At 27.1% G+C, this 19252-nt stretch overlaps 7 protein-coding genes across 9 annotated transcripts; 3 read left to right on the top strand and 4 right to left on the bottom strand.

Moving 5' to 3' along the window:
* Positions 1 to 67: 67 nt before the first annotated feature.
* LOC123272449 (tRNA-splicing endonuclease subunit Sen2) lies at positions 68 to 2768 on the top strand. Its single transcript, XM_044739222.1, has 4 exons — positions 68 to 397; positions 877 to 1666; positions 2243 to 2403; positions 2467 to 2768. The coding sequence occupies exons 1-4, from the start codon at positions 230 to 232 to the stop codon at positions 2635 to 2637; spliced, it is 1290 nt and encodes a 429-aa protein (XP_044595157.1). The 5' UTR covers positions 68 to 229; the 3' UTR covers positions 2638 to 2768.
* On the bottom strand, positions 2704 to 3852 carry LOC123272454 (COX assembly mitochondrial protein homolog). 2 transcript variants are annotated; one of them, XM_044739228.1, is made up of 3 exons: positions 3633 to 3852; positions 3381 to 3490; positions 2704 to 2999 (listed from the first exon to the last, which is right to left on the bottom strand). In XM_044739228.1, exons 1-3 carry the CDS (start codon positions 3716 to 3718, stop codon positions 2794 to 2796), a joined length of 402 nt encoding a protein of 133 aa, XP_044595163.1. In that variant the 5' UTR covers positions 3719 to 3852; the 3' UTR covers positions 2704 to 2793. The 2 variants fall into 2 exon arrangements, with proteins under 2 accessions (XP_044595163.1, XP_044595164.1); XM_044739229.1 differs by having other exon boundaries at positions 3381 to 3485; positions 3628 to 3852.
* On the top strand, positions 3779 to 6221 carry LOC123272451 (26S proteasome non-ATPase regulatory subunit 14). Its single transcript, XM_044739225.1, has 6 exons — positions 3779 to 3924; positions 4117 to 4215; positions 4305 to 4454; positions 5254 to 5517; positions 5586 to 5852; positions 5931 to 6221. The coding sequence occupies exons 2-6, from the start codon at positions 4123 to 4125 to the stop codon at positions 6090 to 6092; spliced, it is 936 nt and encodes a 311-aa protein (XP_044595160.1). The 5' UTR covers positions 3779 to 3924; positions 4117 to 4122; the 3' UTR covers positions 6093 to 6221.
* A 15-nt stretch (positions 6222 to 6236) lies between these two features.
* Positions 6237 to 8097, bottom strand: LOC123272453 (proteasome subunit beta type-2). Its single transcript, XM_044739227.1, has 3 exons — positions 7900 to 8097; positions 7381 to 7737; positions 6237 to 6500 (listed from the first exon to the last, which is right to left on the bottom strand). Exons 1-3 carry the CDS (start codon positions 7991 to 7993, stop codon positions 6325 to 6327), a joined length of 627 nt encoding a protein of 208 aa, XP_044595162.1. The 5' UTR covers positions 7994 to 8097; the 3' UTR covers positions 6237 to 6324.
* Positions 8098 to 8717: 620 nt separating this feature from the next.
* LOC123272455 (eukaryotic translation initiation factor 3 subunit I-like) lies at positions 8718 to 11153 on the bottom strand. The gene is made up of 4 exons (XM_044739230.1): positions 10998 to 11153; positions 10600 to 10846; positions 10004 to 10284; positions 8718 to 9254 (listed from the first exon to the last, which is right to left on the bottom strand). Exons 1-4 carry the CDS (start codon positions 10998 to 11000, stop codon positions 8805 to 8807), a joined length of 981 nt encoding a protein of 326 aa, XP_044595165.1. The 5' UTR covers positions 11001 to 11153; the 3' UTR covers positions 8718 to 8804.
* A 240-nt stretch (positions 11154 to 11393) lies between these two features.
* On the top strand, positions 11394 to 15362 carry LOC123272462 (peptidyl-prolyl cis-trans isomerase-like 3). 2 transcript variants are annotated; one of them, XM_044739246.1, is made up of 5 exons: positions 11394 to 11539; positions 11791 to 11865; positions 12009 to 12289; positions 12369 to 12527; positions 15225 to 15362. In XM_044739246.1, the coding sequence occupies exons 1-4, from the start codon at positions 11537 to 11539 to the stop codon at positions 12493 to 12495; spliced, it is 486 nt and encodes a 161-aa protein (XP_044595181.1). In that variant the 5' UTR covers positions 11394 to 11536; the 3' UTR covers positions 12496 to 12527; positions 15225 to 15362. The 2 variants fall into 2 exon arrangements, with proteins under 2 accessions (XP_044595181.1, XP_044595179.1); XM_044739244.1 differs by lacking the exon at positions 15225 to 15362 and adding an exon at positions 12638 to 12754.
* Positions 12555 to 18680, bottom strand: LOC123272457 (sarcosine dehydrogenase, mitochondrial). Its single transcript, XM_044739232.1, has 11 exons — positions 18383 to 18680; positions 17881 to 17992; positions 17546 to 17799; positions 16613 to 16825; positions 16130 to 16459; positions 15407 to 15856; positions 15148 to 15345; positions 14637 to 14904; positions 13197 to 13746; positions 13023 to 13133; positions 12555 to 12773 (listed from the first exon to the last, which is right to left on the bottom strand). The coding sequence occupies exons 1-11, from the start codon at positions 18488 to 18490 to the stop codon at positions 12617 to 12619; spliced, it is 2751 nt and encodes a 916-aa protein (XP_044595167.1). The 5' UTR covers positions 18491 to 18680; the 3' UTR covers positions 12555 to 12616.
* Between the last annotated feature and the right edge of the window lie 572 nt (positions 18681 to 19252).

The following is a 19252-nucleotide window of genomic DNA, read 5'->3' on the forward strand; positions in this document are numbered from 1 at the left end:
TGATTTTTGCTATAAATAAAAATTTAGTAAAGAAAGCGTGGGAGATGTTCAGCTGTCAAAACGCATGCGCGCAGTTAACATTTTTCTGCCGGCTGGGTTATGTTTACCAAGTCAAAGTATATTCGTAAATTATGTTTAGGTGAATATTATATATTATAATGTTGGATAGTTAAATTTTTAATAATTAGTCAGTAAAGTTTATAAAAATTAATCTGTCAAGAAAGAAGAAATGAATTTAAAAGAACCGAGACGTAAAAGGCGAGTTTATCAGCAACAATATCCTCCTTTGCCAGTTTGTATTGGTAAAAAAGATCAATGGATTATTTACACAGCTCATCTAGGAGTTGCTAATGCTTGTATTTCTGATCCCCAAGAAATGAAAGCTGTTCATAATATGGTAATAATATTTTCTTCTTCTTCCTCTTCTTTTTTTTCCTATTATTATTATTTTTTTTTTATTTTTATTATTATAAATAAACAACAATAATGAAATATAAAAATTAATTTAGTAAATATTTGATAATTTTTTTAAATTTTTGTAACAAATAAATTACAACAAAAAAAAAAAAAGGAAAAAATAGATAAAATAATAAATAAATAAATAAAAAAATAGGTAAGATAAAAGACCCAATTATTGACACTTGCAATTTTATTCTAATTTATCAGAGTTGATTTGTTTTTTATTAATTAAAATAAAATTGCATATGTCAATAACTAGGCTAGTGCCAATAACTGGATCTTCTACCTTAGAAATTAAAAAAAAAAAAAATCAATTTTTAAAAATAATTTCTTAAAACCAGTTTATTAAAAAAAAAAATTCAAAATTTGTCAAATGTCTGATAATCATTGTTAATTAATTTTATATAATTATTGTAGGGGTTTTTCGGAAAAGGTTCGCTGTCAAAGTCAGTGCCAAAATTTAACGTCAGACGTTTCGGAGCACCACCGATAGCACGGGAACGTCAGTGGAGACGTCGCAAAGAATGGCTAGAAGAAGTAAAACAACTGTCAACATTCCCGTTGAATGTCAAAAAAGAAAATGAGGAAAATTCTAAAGAAGAATTAATTCATTTAGACAGTGACACAAATGAAATAGAATCGCCGCAAGAAAATAAGCCGATGAAAGTATCCACCGACCAGGATGACGATCTTAAAATAATTGAATCAAAAATTCATACTCCTGAAATAGATGAAGTTGTTTTGGACTCTACTGAAGAGGAGGAAGTTTGTGAAATAATAAAGACTGAGCGAACCCGCAATGACTCCCAGGATGAGATCTGTGTTCTCAATGATCTCCAGAGTCAAAATGATTTTTCACCCAGTCCGACGGAGGAAATTGAAGAGGTCGATGCTGATGAAACGCTGGTCCTGCCAGACAGTGACTCAGATACTGAAAATTATTTGAATAATGTAAATCCTCGGGTTGAAACAGGCGGATTTCCTCTAGCTGAAACTCTTCTGCTGAGTTTCGAGGAAACTTTTTTCCTCATGTTCGGACTAGGGTGTCTGCAATTAATGGATTATCAAGACAAGGTCATTTCTATCGCCGATGCATGGACACACTTTAATCAGGATAAATTATTCTTGCCTCGCTATATTGTTTATCATTACTTTCGGAGCAAAGGATGGGTTGTCAAGTCTGGATTAAAATACGGTTCTGATTTTAGTAAGTTTTTTTTTTTTAACATTGAAATCGGCAAATGATACTAAAATTAGCCGAAATTCAAAAATTGTTTATTTTTTTTATCAACAAAATTATAAATAAAAAAATTTCACGAGTAATTTTTCAGATATTCAACATGTGAAATTATTTTTTTGTAATCATTTTTTCAGTAAAAAAAAACTCGCTTGACAATTTTTTATTTTTATTGAATAAGAAACTAGGTTTAGAAAACTATTTATAAAAAATTACACTTATTTTTTTTTTAATTAAATTTTTCTTGCTTTAATTTATTTGTTAAAAAATTTATAAAAATTGTCAGATATCTTTCAATTTTAGTATTATTATTTTTTATGATACTGAAATTAGCAAACATCTGAGAATATTTTTTTTTATTTTTATTATTAATCAATTATAAAAAAAAAAATTTTTTTTCTTTTTCAATTTCTGATGATAGAGTTTTTTCTATAATAATTTAGTTATAAAAATCCAAAAAATTGATCTATGTCTCTTAATTTCAGTATTATTATTTTTTCTAGTATTTAATTGATTATTTGGAATAATTAATATATTTTTTTTTAGTGTTATATAAACAAGGACCACCATACTATCATGCATCCTACCTGGTAGTTGTTGAAACCGTAGATGCAGATACGTTGATACGTGACGACAGTAGATGTACCCGTAAAATGGATTGGAAAAATTTGTATGAATTAAATCGACTGTGCGAAGTCACTGCTAAGGTATTTTATTATCAATAAAAATAAGTCATCAAACTTACTAATAAAATAAATTATAATTCACAGGAATTGTTAATCGCGCAAGTGTTGTGGCCATCGTCAGTCTCACTAACTAATCCAGTACCTTTGGAGTCACTGTCGGAATTTACAGTTCGTGAATTGCTCTGGAGAAGATGGAAAATGAATGAAAAGGATGACTCGGCCACCAATGACGAGAGCAGCGATGATTCGTCGTGATTTATATTAACTAATTGTTAAAGAATTATACATTTATATTTAATAAGCTATCAAATAAGGTAGATATTTTTGTACATGGTATCTAGTTAATTATTATTTAACATCTTAATATACATTAATCTTCAGAATAAGAATATGTTAATTAATTATTTGTGATTATGAAAGACCCTGCTCTTTTTGATACTTAGCACCGATTCCAGTTCTGCGATAAATTGTTCTTTCATTTAAATATTCTTGCGTACAGTGATCTATAAGCTCTTGGTCATGATACCATTTTTCGTAGCAATCCCACATTTTTTGATTTTCTTCTCGGCATTTAAAGACAATCATAAATCCATTAGCTTTTCCGCATTCTGACAAAGCTGTGGATTGAAAAAAAATTATATTAAAGTTAGCAGTCACTTGAAAATGTTTCTATTTTATTTAACAAATAAATTTGTTAAAGAAAATTGTTTTTTAAGAATTACATTTTTATTTATTAAAAATTTCTACATGCCACTTTTTTTACCATAATTTTTTTGATACAAAAAAAATAAATTAATCTTTATGATAAAGAAAAAAAAAGTTAAATTTAATTTACTTTAAAAAATACTAATATTAAAATACATTTAATAATTTTTTTTTATTAAATAAATTTTACGAAGGTCTATTTAAAAAAAATTTTTTTTTAATGAATTTTTTGTACTAATTTATTAAAAAAAAAATGTCAAATGTTTTGTCAGTATTTTTATTTACACTATTACCTTTAACTTCATCAACACATTTTTCATTTTTAGCTCTCTCTCTAACTTTTTTAGGAATTAAAATATCTTTTTCAACTTTCCTCAGTGACTTGTCATCAGGATCGCCTAAAAATAAAAAAAAAATCAAATAACTCAAAAATCTACACATGATACCTGAGTTTAACCTTCATATTACAAAAATGATGCAATTTACCTGTTAATTAAATAAAAAACACAAAAACGAATTATTAAAATAATATTTATTTACCGAGATTATGAGGTCCTCCTGTCCAAGGAGTCAATGGTACACTTTTTCTAACTTTTTTTGGAGCATCTTTATTTTCCTGTTCCTGATCCATTTTATTTAAAAATTTCAAAAATAACACGCAGCCATGTTTGTTTCTATTCTCCCTCTCTCTCTCCCATCTGGCTTTAGTGGCTCTAGTGATTGTGCAGAATTGACGATTTCATTTGGTTGCTTTGAACAAGATTCACTGTCAATTATCCTTTAAAATTTTTCTAATAAATAGTATTAATTATTTTTTAATTCCAAATCAGCTGATAGGTATTTATAATCTTAATTTTTAATTTAAATTATAAATTTATTATTATTGTAGTGTAAATTTATCTTTAAATCACTTACTAAGAATATAACCTAACTATCAAGACGCTTTGTCATATATTTATTTACATTTTCCAATTAATTAATTAATAAATTAATTTACAACAAAAAATTTTTAATAAAAAATTCTTGCAGATAAACATGGACAGATTACTGAGATTAGGAGGAGGAATGACGGGACTAAATCAAGGTCCGCCTCCGTCAGATGCTCCTGTAGTTGACACTGCCGAACAGGTAAGAAAAAAATGACTCCAAAAATTTAATTAATAATTATTTTATTTTATTTTTCATTTATTTATCTAAATAATTTTTTATATTTAAAGGTTTATATCTCTTCTCTGGCTCTGTTGAAAATGTTGAAGCACGGTCGTGCTGGAGTACCTATGGAAGTCATGGGTCTCATGTTGGGAGAATTTGTCGACGATTACACTGTGAGAGTTATTGATGTCTTTGCTATGCCTCAAACTGGAACGGTAATTATTTTTTTTAATTTATTATCATGATATTCAAAACAGCTGACATCTGTCAATTTTTTTTTTTATTTTTTAATAAATAAATTTTGAAAAAAATTTTCATTTGCAATTAATGAAAATTAAGTTAGCCGACATCTAAAAATTTTTAGAATTTTTTTTTATTGAAAAAATTATTACAAAAAAATTTTCATTTGTAGAAAACTTAAAAAACTATAAGTGTAATTTTTTAAAAATATTTTCAGTTCTAATTTAATAAATTAAAAAAAAATCAAAAAGTCAAAAACGTCGGTTAATTTCAGCACCATTGCAATTATTTTTAAATTCTAGATCTTATTTTTTTTTTATTATTATTATTTTATAAAAATTTTAGTGATATAAAAATTTTAAAAATATGATGAAATTATTATGAAAAAAATTAAATAAAAAAAAATTGCACTTATGAAAATAAAAAAAAATATTTAAAATAATTTTCTTTTATTACAATTGATTTTTATAAAAATTAAAAAAATTGAGAATTGTTAAATATTAGGGTAGAAGTACCGTTTTTAGCCACCTTAGCACCGTTTTTGGCCAGTTAACATTTTAATTAATTTATAAAAAATTACAATATTATAGCCATATTTTTGTTGAGTTTTAAAAAATGTATATTAAAACAAATTGAGTTTGTAATGGTTTATTAATATAAATTCATTTCTATCGTTTATTTGAACAATAAATGGCCATAAACGGTACAGTGACCACAAACGGTACTTTTACCTTATTTATGATTTTTATTTATTTAAATGATTGACTTGTTTAGGGTGTAAGTGTAGAAGCAGTAGATCCAGTGTTCCAAGCAAAGATGTTGGATATGTTGAAGCAAACAGGTAGACCAGAAATGGTGGTCGGGTGGTACCACTCGCATCCTGGGTTCAGTTGCTGGCTGTCGGGTGTTGATATCAACACACAGCAGTCCTTCGAAGCATTGAGTGAAAGAGCTGTGGCTGTCGTAATTGATCCAATCCAATCCGTGAAAGGAAAAGTTGTTATTGATGCATTTAGGTTAATTAATCCTAATATGATGGTGGGTATTTTTTTTAAGCTTTAGTTACATAAATAAATTCACAAATAAAATTGAAAAAATTTTTTTAGGTATTGGGACAAGAACCCCGTCAAACTACCTCGAATTTAGGACATTTACAGAAACCATCTGTGCAAGCTCTTATTCACGGTTTAAATCGTCATTACTACAGTATAAGTATTAATTACCGTAAGAATGAATTAGAGCAAAAAATGTTGCTGAATTTACATAAAAAGACCTGGATGGACGGTCTTACTTTGGCTGAATATTCTGAGCACAGTAAACTTAATGAAAATACTGTTGCTGAAATGCTTGAGCTTGCTAAGAATTATAATAAGGTATTTAATGTTTTATTTTATTGTTAAAAATTTTTACGTCCATCATTTCTAATAAAATAAATTTTTTTTGTGTCTCAGTCATTGGAGGATGAGGAAAAAATGACACCCGAACAACTGGCGATTAAGAACGTCGGCAAGCAAGACCCGAAACGTCACTTGGAAGAAAAAGTTGACATGTTGATGTCCACAAACATCGTCCAGTGTCTTGGAGCTATGCTTGACACCGTTGTGTTTAAATAATTATTTAAAATAAAATAATTATAATTACTACATAATTCATAACATAAACACTAACACATTTAAATTCATATATTACTTTTTAATAATTAAAGAAAAAAATCCGATAAAATAAAATTTTTTTTAAAACCATTTAATGATAATGTGTAAAGTATAAAGAACTTTTATTTATTTTAATCCTTACGTTGATACAAGTTAAGTAAGAATATTTAAAAATAGCAAAAGAAAATTTTTTTTAATCCCTAGCAGCGACTTCCACGGCCAGTTTCTGTGCAGTTATTGAAGGGAGGTCAATTACACCTTCCTTGGTTACTTTTTGCACTTTGAAGTTTGGTAAGTTTACGATCAAACGCTTGTGAACTTCAGTGACACATTTCTTCAGCAAGTCGTATGCTTCATGTTCATTCATATCTAGAAGAATTATAATTTCAGATATTAGTAAGTTATTTTAATTATTTATAAAAATTAATTTGGCAAATATTTTGATAATTTAAAAGATATTTTTTTTTATAAATGAATTTTGGCAAAAAATTAAAATTGTAATTTTTAAAAATGATTTTTTATTAAATAAAATTAAAAAATAGTCAGATGACGGCTAACTTTAATGTCATTAATTTGGCAAATATTTTGATAATTTAAAAGATATTTTTTTTTATAAATGAATTTTGGCAAAAAATTAAAATTGTAATTTTTTAGAAATAATTTTTTTGAACAAATTTTTTTTTATTAATTAAAATTAAAAAATGTTCAAATGACTGCTAACTTTAATGTCATTAAGTTAAGAGATCTTTTGATAATTTAAAAGATATTTTTTTTACAAATAAATTTTGGCAGAAAATAAAACTTGTAATTTTTTAGAAATAATTTTTTGAACAAATTTTTTTTATTAATTAAAATTAAAAAATAATCAGATAACTGCTAACTTTAATGTCATTAATTTAGGAGATACTTGGTAGTTTAAAAAAATTTTTTAACATATAAATTATGGCAAAAAAAATTGAAATAAAAAAATAAAAAAAAAGTTCTTATGTAATTTTTAAAAAATAATCAGGTGACTGCTAACTTAAATGTCACTAATTAAGCAGATATTTTGTAATTTAAACAATTTTTTTAACAAATAAATTAGAGCAAAAAATTGATATGCAGAAATTTTTGAAAATTAAAAAAGTGATTTTAAAAAAAATTTTTTTTAGAACAAATTTAATTGTTAAATAAAATAAAAAAATACTTAAGTGACTCCTAATTTAAATGCCATTAATAATTTAAGTAATTAATAAAATTTAATAAATACCAGAGCGATAATATCTATCGAGAATAGTCAGGGAGAAGAAGCCACCGTAACCGTGACAAGCATAGGGTGTTTTAACGCAAGATGCCAAGTAATCAATGAAGTAAAGCTCTGGTCCAGTTTCGGTGTCATACCCGGCCATCAACAAATTCACAAAGTACGGAGTACGTGAGCGCAAGTAATCAGCGAGTTTTCTGCGGGTGAATGTCGCTGCAGCCTTCGGTGAAAGTTCATACCCGTTGCGCATTTTGTACAGCTGGATATTTTTCCCGATGTACTCGGAGAACTGAGTAGAATCTCCCTGTTCGCCGATCACCGCCATCACCAACTTGTCTGAGATCTTGTAGATTTTATTTTCATCTGAAAATTTTTAATTGTTAATTATTCCGTCAGTCGTTTGTTATTAATAATTGATAATTTAATTTTTTTAGATAGTTGAGAAGGAAAAGTAGTTGTTATTTGAATAAATAAGATTTGAGGTTAAGCATGATTGGCATAAAATAATGGATGATAAATTCTTACCGTTTTTCATGACCATAATTGATTGAGCGGTGGTCGAATCAGCTGCAATTAATACGAAATCGTCGAAACAGACTCCAATTGAACACTCAGTCATTTTTAGACTTTTTAGTTGGATTTATTATGTGGAAAAATAATTATTTACTGTCACCACTAAACTCCAAGCTCCTGATTGTGTTTAATTTTGTATGCGGTATTAGACGGAGGATTTTTACACATGTCGGTACAGTAGTTTTTTATAAGACACTGAAGTTAACTGACATGAAAAATTTTTAATAATTTTTTATAACAATTAAATTATTATGAAAAAAATTTAATAAATAAATTCCATAAGTGAAAATTAAAAATATAAATTTTTTTAAGTATTTTTTTTATTGTAATTGATTTGTTCTAAAAATTTAAAAAATTGACAGCTGATAGCCAACTTCAGTACCATGATTTTGATTTTAGATGATCTTTGTCAGTAAAAATGTCGGGTGATTTTAATTAATGTCAATGTTTTTTTTTTTTATTTTTACTTTATAAATAAATTATTTTATATTGTATTAAATTATTATAAAAAAATATTTTCAAGAGTTTGCTTTTATAATTTCTTTTTTTAATTATTAAACTTTACAACACTGAAGTTGACAGGTAATAAAAATTTTTATATAATTTTATAGCAATTAAATTATAAAAAAAAATTCAAAAGTTGTCATATCTGTAAATTTAATTATTATTTATAAAATTATTTTCATAATTTTAAAATTTTTACATTCTCAATTTTAATAATAAAGATAATTGATCTACATTAAATAATAAATTTACAAAATTAAATTCCATTACTGTTTTAGAATTTATTGTATATAAAAGGTGTATATAAATTTTAATTACGGAGTTATTTCAATTTTTTTTTATTAAACGAAAAATTAGTATTCAAAATTAAAATCAAAGTACGATTTATCAAAAGGATTTATCCGAATAAAACCGTCTTCTCCTCCACTGCAAAAGCTGCGGCCGTCTGGATGGAAAGCAAGTGAATTAATAGGCCCGAAGTGACCCTTCAATCTCGCAAACTCTTCTTCAAAGACCAGGTGGTAAAACCGAGCATCGAACTTTCCTTGACGCGCCGAAGTCGTTGTTACATCCATCGCATCTTGACCACCCCCGAGAATTACGTGGTCGTAAATTGGGGAAATTGTCGCAGAGTTTACCGGTCTCTCCGTTTGGTAAGTTTTTAAATGCATCAAGGACTCACTGTCAAACAATTTAGCAGTGTGGTCCTTGGACGCTGTGATGAACATGGTACCGTCTTTGTTGAACTGCATGTCGTTGATCAAAGACTTGTGGCCTTTTTGAGAGTTGAGCTTCTTTCCAGTCTACAAATAAATAAGTTTATTTAATTTCTAGCTATTAATTATCAACTTCAATTTTTAATTATTAATTATTAATATTAACAAAAAATGATCAATTATTAATTTAATTTTTATTCCATTGAAATTAACAAACATCTGTCAATTTTTTGAATTTTTATAATAATTAAATTATTATGAAAAAATTTGAATAAAAAATTTCACATCCAAAAATTAAAAAAAATAATACAAGTGTAAATTTAAAAAAAATATTTTTTTTTTAAATTGACTTAGCGTAGAAGTACTATTTGTGGCCACTGTACCGTTTATGGCCATTTATTGTTCAAATAAACGATAGAAATTAATTTATATTAATAAACCATTACAAACTAAATTTGTTTTAATATAATTTTTTGAAAACTCAAAAAAAATACCTATGATTACAATGTTATAATTTTTTATAAAGTAATTCAAATGTTAACTGGCCCAAAACGGTACTTCTACCCTATCATAAAAATAAAAAAAAAAATTTCAAATGTCTGCTAGTTTCAGATAATACTAAAGTTAGCCGACGTTTTTAATTTTTTGATTTATTTCAATAATTAAATTAGAGCAAAAAAATATTTTTTAAAAATTGCTCACAGTTTTTCAAGTTTTTTACAAATGAAATTTTTTTATTATCGTTTTTTTAATAAAAAATAAAATTCTAAAAATTTTTAGATGCCGGCTAACTTAATTTTCGTAAATTTCAGTATCATATTTTTATAAATACTTACAGAAACATCCCAAATATTTATTTCACCATCTTCGTGACCAGTAATGATAGTCTCATCAAGAGCACCCCAGAGAATTGATGAAATTCTTGGTCCATTAATCGGGATTCTGATTATTGCAGATCCTTCGGCCAACATTGAGTCAACATTTCTCGTGTCGATGATGAACATTTCACACTGGTGACCCAAAGCTTTGTCCGTTGAATAAACAGCCATGTTTGCTGAGAAACTGAACGCACACGTTCTTACGGAGCTGTTGGTTTGGATTTGAGAAATTTCTTTGCCTATATTTTATAAAATTATTATTATTAAAATTTGTTTAATTATTTAAATCAAAAATTATCAGTCTGGATAATAAATACAAATATTATTTACTTTTTATCAGTCATTTGATAAATTATAAAACTAAAATTAGCAGACAAAAAAATTATTTTAAATTTTTGTAACAAATCAATTATTCTAAAAAATTTGCATTTATAATTTTTACAAGTGGAATTTTTTGTAAAATTTTTTTTTATGAAAATATAATTGTTATAAAAATTTGAAAAATGATTAGATGTCTCCTGAATTCAGTACCATAAATAAAATGACAATTATACCTGTTTGACAGTCCCACAATCTCAATGTATTGTCTCCAGATCCAGACATAAAAAATTTAGTGTTCCAGTCGACATCCATGCACCATATAGAGCCATTGTGACCATTAAAAGTACCCAGACGCTCGCCATTAGCTGACCACCAGACATTTGGCTTTTTATCTTTCGAAGCTGAGAAGATTAGATCTCCTTCCCGGTTGTATTTAACTTCGGTGATGGCACGCTCGTGCCCCTGGAGCATGACGGGACGCTGAAAACACATTCATTATTATTTTTATGCCAAAAAATGCCTCGAGTGATGACGTCAAAAGGTTAAGACTTTTCACGTGTATTTATTATTTTTTTCGCATGCAAATTATAACTTATATTACTCACTAAGTTTTATTGGATTTTATTCTTACCATTTTTTATAATTAATTGATTATTTCGTGACGTCTAGGTAATCAAATTCAATGAGCATGGGCACAAGTTGATACTAGCCTAAATTTATAAAAATATAATGGACTTAGGTTATGTATAAGCCGAGAAGTAAGGCTATTGGCTCATTACGGTGCTGGCATGGAAGTTGCCGAAATTGTGCACTAGCGACACTATTTACCTCTGGCGGATTTTTTTGAGAACTAAATTAGAAATAACACTGAAGTTAGCTGACAGCTGTCGGTTTTTTTTTTATTTTTATAACAATTAATTACAACAAACAAAAATACAAAAATATTATTAATCATTTTTTTTTTAATTTTCACATGTGGAATTATAAAAAATTTTTTTTTTATAATAATTTAATTACTGTAAAATTATTAAAAATTTTTAATATCAGTTAACTTCAGTGTCATAATTAAAAAATAATTCTGTGTTTACTCACGTCACATTTACGTTTATTGTCAATTTTATAGCCTAACAATTTTACAAGTGTTTTTATTTTATTTATTTACATTAAAAAATGGTAAGTGAAATTTTTTAAATTATTCAAATATTTATTCTGTATGATATTAAACTTAGCAGTCTTAACAATAAATAAATTTGTTTTAAAAAATTATTTAAAAAAAAAAATTGCAATTTTAACTTTTTTAAAATTTCTGCATGTCAATTTTTTTTCCATAATTTATTTGTTAAAAAAATTCTAAAAATTGTTAAATGTCTGCTAAATTAAGTTTCATTTATTCTGTACATGAATTAATTTTTATATAATTTCAGAGTGTAACACTTCATACAGACGTTGGTGATATTAAAATTGAATTATTTTGCGAGTTATGTCCTAAAACATGTGAAGTAAGTTTAATTAATTGCAATAATTAAATTATCCTAAAATTAGAAAACTTTCAATGATTTTATTTTTTTTTTTTTTTTTTTTCATTAATTTAATTAAAATTAAATTTTATTTTTTTTAACTAATAATAAATTAAAATCTGTAGAATTTTCTAGCACTATGTGCGAGTAATTATTACGACGGCTGTCTGTTCCACCGCAATATCAAAGGATTCATAGTTCAAACCGGTGACCCGACACAAACAGGCAAAGGAGGTACGTCGATATGGAACAGAAAATTTGAAGATGAATTCAAAGAAGAACTTAAACATAATGTCAGAGGTTTGGTCTCGATGGCCAACAACGGGCCTAACACGAATGGCAGTCAGTTCTTTATCACATATGCTGCTCAACCTCATCTAGACCTCAAGTACACGCTCTTCGGCAGGTAATTATACTAAATTTACCTTTTATTAATTTCAAGAAATTAAATATTCAAAATATTGAATATTTTTTTTGTTTTTTAGAGTTATCGATGGAATGGATACGATAGAACAGTTGGAGAAGCTGCCAGTCAATCCTAAAAATTACAAACCACTGACTGAAACTCGCGTGAACAGTGTGACGATTCATGCGAATCCTCTTGCTGGATAAATTGAAATTAAAAAATTAAAAAGCTGTATATAGTAAGAAAAAAATTAAATTTTTACTAATTTATTAATTAAAAAAATTTTTTGTTTTTTAATTATCAAAAATATAATCACAATATGTACAATTAATTATAATTGCCTTGCAGTCTTTTATTTTCGGGATCAAATGGACTGTGCAAGTAAGCTCGTGCCGGATATCTTTTTCCCATTGATTCTATTTCATATTTTCCTGATTCTATAAAATTTTTTGTTACGTTTTCGCCTAATGGATGTGTGATATACCTGCGGTATAAATATTAAATATAAATACAAAATATTTTGTGATACTGAATTTAACAAACATCTAAAAATTTTTTTTAACAATTAAATTATAATGAAAAAAATTCCAGATTTAGAAATTTAAGAAAAATTCTAACTAAGAATTTTAAAAAATATTTTTTTTTTATAATAATTGATTGGTTTAAAAGGTTTCAAGAATTTTTAAATGTCTGCTAAAAGTATAATTATTTTATATAAAAATAAAATAATTACCCTTGTCCAATACTGTTACTATAAACATAAGAGTACTCAGCTCTTCTTAAATATCCTACAAGTTTATCATCACGATAAATAGCTTCTAAACCCCAGAGAGGCGTATTTTTGCTAAAATGAAATAACAAATTAATCTTTAAAATCTGGAGAGTGAAAAATCCGCAACTAACTTACTCTTTTAGATGAAAATGAACTAATTTCCTTTTAACACCATTAACACGTAAGTTGTTGACAGCTTTCTTGCCATTGTAGTCTCCATAACGACGACAGACAAATCCCAGTCCAGCTTCAATGGGATTGTCATCAATTCTGAGATCACTGTTCCACAAATGATAACCTTTTTCGCAGCTGAGACTGTACATCGCACGGAAACCGGCTAATTTCAATCCATGCTCCTTCCCAGCTTCCATCAAACTGTTGAAAACTTTCTCGCAAGACTGACTTGGAATATGAAGCTCATATCCGAGCTCACCGACAAAACTCAGACGGAAGGCTCTTACCAGACAGCCTTTGACATCAATAATCTTGGAAGTTGAAAACGGGAATTCTTTATCTGAAAAATCTTTGTCTGTTATTTCTTCAAGGATATATCGGCTATTTGGCCCTTGGATAGACAAAATTCCCATTGTTTCTGTAGCGTCGTGGATTGTTGCTTCAAAACCCTTTTTTCTGATTACTCTATGTAAATGAGCGAATGTGTGGTATGATGACATTCCTCCGGCGACTGAAAAGTTAAAGAAGAATATATTATTATTATCACTATTAAAAATTTTAATAAAATAATAATAATAATAATAAATAGCAAACTTGCAGTCACTATGTGACTGTCGTGATTTATGAATTATAAATAAATAAAATTTTATTAAATAATAACTTTTGTTAAATTGAACTGTACTTTCTTAAATATTAACGTTTATAAAGATATAAGCTCATCCCGATGTTACACTCATCAAAAGTTTTCATTTGAGTACCCACATACATTTTTGATATATTTTTCATATATACATATATATTATATATATTTTAAAAATATAAGCTCATCCTGATGTTACGCTCATCAAGAGCTTTCATTTGAGTACCCACATGCATTTTTGATATATTTTTCATATATACATATATATAATATATATAAATATATGAAAAATTGATGTGGGTACTTAAATGAAAGGTCTCGATGAGTTTAATGTCGGGGTGAGCTTATATCTTTAAAAATACCAATAGCTCACAAGATACAAGGTCATTTCTTAATTATGTATCTAGAGATAAAACATTTTCGAATGCAGCCTAAATACTTATCATAATAAATTGACTATCGGTGAGAATGATATGAAACCTTAAAAGGGAACAAATTCAAATTAAGACCTTTTCAATGACACTAAATTGCACTAAAAAAATCGATTTTATCATATGACTATCCCGGACACAAAATTTTTTTTATTTTCTTGATAATATAGATAATTTTTAATCTATTGTAAATTATAAGTCGAAATTATTATTATTTAATTAAAATTTTTAATGATAATAATGATAACATTCAAAATTTTTATATTATTATTATTTTTTAATTTATAAAGCTAATTGAATTAAATATAATTTATAATCTTTGATAATTACCGATATAAAATGCTTTGCGCTGGAATATTGGATCAGCAACACCTCCAGATCCAGCCTCTATTGAAGTTACAGTGCAATCAGCTTCAACTCCACCATGTTTGTTCAAAGCACATGTGTAAACAGTTCTGTTTACTTCCCGATCAACATTAGCGGTAAATAAGTAATTGGCAGCCTCTTGTGATTGCGCGCCGCAGAGATAATATTTTCCAAAGTATGATAAGTCGAACAAAGCGGCTTTGTTTCTGCAAGATAACGCTTCTGATCCAATCTACAATTAATGTAAAGCAAATAATGTTTGTTAATTTTTTTTTTATTATAAAAAAATTATTTTAACAAACAAATTTCTTCCAAAAAATTATTTTTAAAAATTGCATTTTCTATTGTTTTTTTAATTTCTACATGACAATTTTTTTTTCTAATTTTTTTTGCTCCAATTTATTTGTTAAAAAAATTGTTAAAATGATCAAATATATGCTAAATTAATTTTCATAAATAAATCTAAATAATTTACCACATCATGATGTTCGGGAAAATCAAAAGTATAATCTTTCTTTAAAATTTCAGCATAATCATTTCTCTTATTTTTAGGCGATCCATAAGCGCCGTAATAATCATAAGGAGGTATCAGAGTTATTTTACCAGGTTGATACCACCCAGGTCGCTCCCATCCTTGTGCTTCTTCCATCACAGCTCCATTTTTAATCAGCAACTGAAATGCGTCATAAACAAAAAGTTTTACGCAATAAAATAAAACAAATAAAAATATTTACATTATGAAAAACGTCTTTTTTAAAGTTCCGTCCGCTCAATGGTGAGTCATGAGGAAAAACAGTGCTGTAATTTTTAGCGTAAGCTTCATGAGATCTCTCGTTCGCCCAGACGGAGTCTCTGACCTGGTCGGAGGTGAATCTGCGTACGTCATAACTGAACATGTGTTTTTCTGGGCGGCCGTTTATGATCCACGAGGCGATTTGCTCTCCGCATCCCCCGCCGTACATCATGCCCGCACTGTTGTACCCGCAGGAGTAGAAAAAACCAGAGAGCTTGGGATCCTCGCCCATCAGCGGCTTATGATCTGGAGTAAAAGACTCCGGACCACAGACCGTCGATTTTATCCCAGTAGTCTTCAATTTTGGCACTAGCTCTACCATCGCGTTCACGTGGGTGTTGAACACCGTCCAGTCTAGTTCGTACAAGCCGAATGAAAAGTCACGAGGTACCTAAAAAATATTTAAAATTTTTATTTTATAAAAATTATTAAGTTTTTTGTGAAACTGAAGTTAAGAGACATCTGATAATTTTTAGATTTTTTTTTAACAAATAATTACAGCAAGAAAAATTTATTTTAAAAATTCAATTTTTAAAATTATAAATGCAATTTTTTAAAAATAATTTTCTAGACCTAATTTATTTTTCAATAAAAATAAAAAAAATTGTCAGTTATCTGCTTAATTATTTCAGCATCATAATTTTTTATATCAAAATATAATTACAGATTTAAGAATAATCGGATTAGGTTCATAACCACCGATTTGCAGCGAAGACCCCTGGACCTTGATATAAAGACTGCCATCATGGTCGCGAATGTTAGGAAGACCTTGAACACCTTCTATAGGTTCACTGACCACATAAGCGTGCTTCATCGGTATCAGGGGAATATTTACACCGGCTAGTTTCGCTAGACTTCCCGCCCACACACCAGCTGCATTTAAAACACACTTTGTTCTAATTGTTCCGTAAGGAGTTTCCACTCCTGTCACCGATTTCCAGCTGCAGTCATTCTCCTGGGTTATTATTTTGTGAACTGGACAGTTTTCAATCACCTGGAGTGTTTGGTAGGTTATAAGTTATGACATAAGAAGAAATGTAGATACAAGATTTATTTTTTTTTTAGTTATAGATTAAAGATTTGTTAAATAAAATTAAAAAATGGTGGTGTCACGTCATAATAAAATTTATAAAAAAAAGATACTTACTTTAGATCCTAGACCTTTTGCGGATTTCGTTAATGCGTCAACAAGAATACTCGGATCTATAGTACCGTCTTGCGGGCTGTAAATAGCGCCAGTGAAACTTTTTTCATCAATAAATGGATACAATTTTTTAGTTTCTTCAGGGGTTAAAACATGAGCTTCTATTCCAAAATATTTACCAGCAGTTACTAGTCTTTTATATTCATTCATTCTTGTCTAAAAAAAATCTCTTCATATTATTAATCATAATAAATGAAAATTAATTTAGCAGGTATTTTTAACAAAACAATTTGTTCCAAAAAATAATAATACTGAAGTAGCTGACATTTGATGATTTTTAGGATTTTTTTTTATGAAAATTAAATTAGCCGACATGTAAGAATTTTTGGAATTTTTTTTTATAGAAAAAATTATTTAAAAAAAATAAAAAAAAAACATTTCATTTGTAAAAAACTTGAAAAACTGGAAGTGCAATTTTTAAAAAATATTTTTTTGTTCTAATATTTTTAATAAAAAAAATCAAAAAATTAAAAACGTCGGCTAACTTTATTATTATTTTTTTTTGACAAATAAATTATTGAAGTAAAAATTAAAAAAAAAATTCCACTTGTAGATGTCAAAAAAATTTATTGTCGCCTATTTTTTTAAATGTATTTTTTTAGTAATAATTTATTTGTTGTAACAATCAAAAAAATGACAGATGTCTGCTAATTTCAGCTTCCTAAAAAATACCATTTTTTATTCTTTAAAATTTCTGTCAATTTTTTTCAATAATTTTTTCTGTTCTAATTTATTTGTTAAAAAAATTATTAAATACCTGCTAAATTAATTTTAATTACAAATTTGTTTGTTAAAAAAAATTAAAAAACGGTTAAGTGACTTAACTTTAATGTCATTCATAAGAAAGCCATAATAAATACCAAAGAAGAAACTTACTTCATTGTGAGCTATAAACAGTCCGCCATTTTGTATAAATCCAGGATTTTCTCCAGTTTCTTCTTCCAATTGTTTAATAGTTCTCAGCGTTCCATCCAACAATTGAATGTCTACATCATTGGGCCTCAGCCGCCAGAACATCCCAGCAGTGTGCCAAGTTGTTCCAGAAGTCAGTTTCGATTTTTCCAGCAAAATTGCATTGGTGCCAAGCTTCGCTAAATGATACAACGCGTTGCAGCCAGCTGATCCACCGCCTAAATAAATTATTCAATTACAAGATTAAGTAACAAGGTTAATAAATTGATAAAGTTACTTAAAGTATTATGTAAAATCACCGATGATAACAACGTCTGCGAATTCTGGGACAGTAGGTCGGGGGATAGTAGTTTCTTCAGCTTTTGTCAGGACTTTTCTTCTTGCTTTTAATTGCACATTCCATGGTGATAACTATAAAAATTTTTAACTAAACATTTTTATATTTCTTCTTGATAATACTAAAGTTAGCCGACATTTTTTATTTTTTTTTTTTTTTTATTAAATTAGAAATAAAAAATATTTTTTTTAAATTGCACTTAGTTTTTTTGCAAATAAAATTTTTTTTCAATTAAAAAAAATTCTTAAATGTCAACTTACTTAATTATTATTTCTTCTTAACATATTTTAACAAGCTATTAATTTTATAAATTTTATAAATTTCTTCTCAAAAATACTAATTAAAAATAATTTCATTTTTTTTTCAGTAAAAAATTTTTTTCATAACTTAAAAAAATTTTTTTTACTTATAATTGTCAACTAAAATAATTTCTTTTAAAAAAAGAAGTAATATAAAATAAATACCTTGCTCTTAGTAGTGCGTATCATTCTAGTTGTTTCGTTAGTGACTGTCTTAATGCCACTGCAATACTGATCAACAGTATTTATCCAAAATGTTTTGATTTTCGTCATAATTAATAATCACAATTAAAAAAAATATGTGATTAATAAATACAACAAATATATATCACACTTTCTTTTTCTTCCTTCACATCCATACAAATATCTTCACTGTAATCAACAAGTGGGGCTCATTAAACATAAAACATTTCGCAATAACATTAATCTTACTTAACTATTTTCATTTAAATAACTTTATTTATCTCTTGCCTTTATTACGGGAAGAAATAAAAAAAATTATTAAATAATTTTAATCACTTGTAAATATTTAAATTTAAGTTTGCATTTTTAATTTAATGATAGATTTATTTCTATAAATATAAATTACAATTATTGTCATCTTCATTATTTATTAAAGTGAAGAAAAATTTTCACGCAACTAATTCTCATTATATCAGATAAAATAATTTGTACTGCAGTACTGTACTGAGTACTTGACTCTTTACTTACCACGATTTAAACTACAGTCAACCACGTGCATGTCTGACAGATGAGATGTACATGCGTTGAAGGCCATTGACCACCGACACAATTGTTTTTTTTTTTTTTTCAATATATAATATTCATCCTACCAGTAAAAGTATCTTTTGTTCTCTTTAACTCTAAATAAATTCCTTCAATAAATTTTATTTATTGAATTACCTTTTTTTTTATCTTACAAGAAATTAATTTAAATGGTCAATTTATTCAATGTAATTAATCCATTTAAATTATTTAATTAAATCAAATCAAATAAGGATTTTTTATTGATTTATCTGAATAAAAAAGTGCAAT

Source organism: Cotesia glomerata, linkage group LG10 (genome assembly GCF_020080835.1).
Source record: "Cotesia glomerata isolate CgM1 linkage group LG10, MPM_Cglom_v2.3, whole genome shotgun sequence".
NCBI lineage: Eukaryota > Metazoa > Arthropoda > Insecta > Hymenoptera > Braconidae > Cotesia > Cotesia glomerata.

Bases quoted from the DNA above. Each gene is read 5' to 3' on its own strand.
- LOC123272449 (XM_044739222.1), top strand. From the start codon at position 230: ATGAATTTAAAAGAACCGAGACGTAAAAGGCGAGTTTATCAGCAACAA. The intron at 398-876 runs GTAATAATATTT...TAATTATTGTAG, and splicing joins TGAAAGCTGTTCATAATATG to GGGTTTTTCGGAAAAGGTTC. The intron at 2,404-2,466 runs GTATTTTATTAT...TATAATTCACAG, and splicing joins TGTGCGAAGTCACTGCTAAG to GAATTGTTAATCGCGCAAGT.
- LOC123272454 (XM_044739228.1), bottom strand. From the start codon at position 3,718: ATGGATCAGGAACAGGAAAATAAAGATGCTCCAAAAAAAGTTAGAAAA. The intron at 3,491-3,632 runs TCTCGGTAAATA...TTTTTTTTTATT, and splicing joins TGGACAGGAGGACCTCATAA to TTTAGGCGATCCTGATGACA. The intron at 3,000-3,380 runs GTAATAGTGTAA...TTCAATCCACAG, and splicing joins ATGTGTTGATGAAGTTAAAG to CTTTGTCAGAATGCGGAAAA.
- LOC123272451 (XM_044739225.1), top strand. From the start codon at position 4,123: ATGGACAGATTACTGAGATTAGGAGGAGGAATGACGGGACTAAATCAA. The intron at 4,455-5,253 runs GTAATTATTTTT...TGACTTGTTTAG, and splicing joins CTATGCCTCAAACTGGAACG to GGTGTAAGTGTAGAAGCAGT. The intron at 5,518-5,585 runs GTGGGTATTTTT...AAATTTTTTTAG, and splicing joins TAATTAATCCTAATATGATG to GTATTGGGACAAGAACCCCG.
- LOC123272453 (XM_044739227.1), bottom strand. From the start codon at position 7,993: ATGACTGAGTGTTCAATTGGAGTCTGTTTCGACGATTTCGTATTAATT. The intron at 7,738-7,899 runs GTAAGAATTTAT...AAAAATTTTCAG, and splicing joins AATTATGGTCATGAAAAACG to ATGAAAATAAAATCTACAAG. The intron at 6,501-7,380 runs GTATTTATTAAA...TAATTCTTCTAG, and splicing joins CGATAGATATTATCGCTCTG to ATATGAATGAACATGAAGCA.
- LOC123272455 (XM_044739230.1), bottom strand. The intron at 10,285-10,599 runs GTATAATTGTCA...TATAAAATATAG, and splicing joins ATTGTGGGACTGTCAAACAG to GCAAAGAAATTTCTCAAATC. The intron at 9,255-10,003 runs GTAAGTATTTAT...ATTTATTTGTAG, and splicing joins TAAATATTTGGGATGTTTCT to ACTGGAAAGAAGCTCAACTC.
- LOC123272462 (XM_044739246.1), top strand. The intron at 11,866-12,008 runs GTAAGTTTAATT...TAAAATCTGTAG, and splicing joins TATGTCCTAAAACATGTGAA to AATTTTCTAGCACTATGTGC. The intron at 12,290-12,368 runs GTAATTATACTA...TTTGTTTTTTAG, and splicing joins AAGTACACGCTCTTCGGCAG to AGTTATCGATGGAATGGATA.
- LOC123272457 (XM_044739232.1), bottom strand. From the start codon at position 18,490: ATGACGAAAATCAAAACATTTTGGATAAATACTGTTGATCAGTATTGC. The intron at 16,460-16,612 runs GTAAGTATCTTT...CAAACACTCCAG, and splicing joins CAAAAGGTCTAGGATCTAAA to GTGATTGAAAACTGTCCAGT. The intron at 15,857-16,129 runs GTAATTATATTT...AATATTTTTTAG, and splicing joins ATCCGATTATTCTTAAATCT to GTACCTCGTGACTTTTCATT.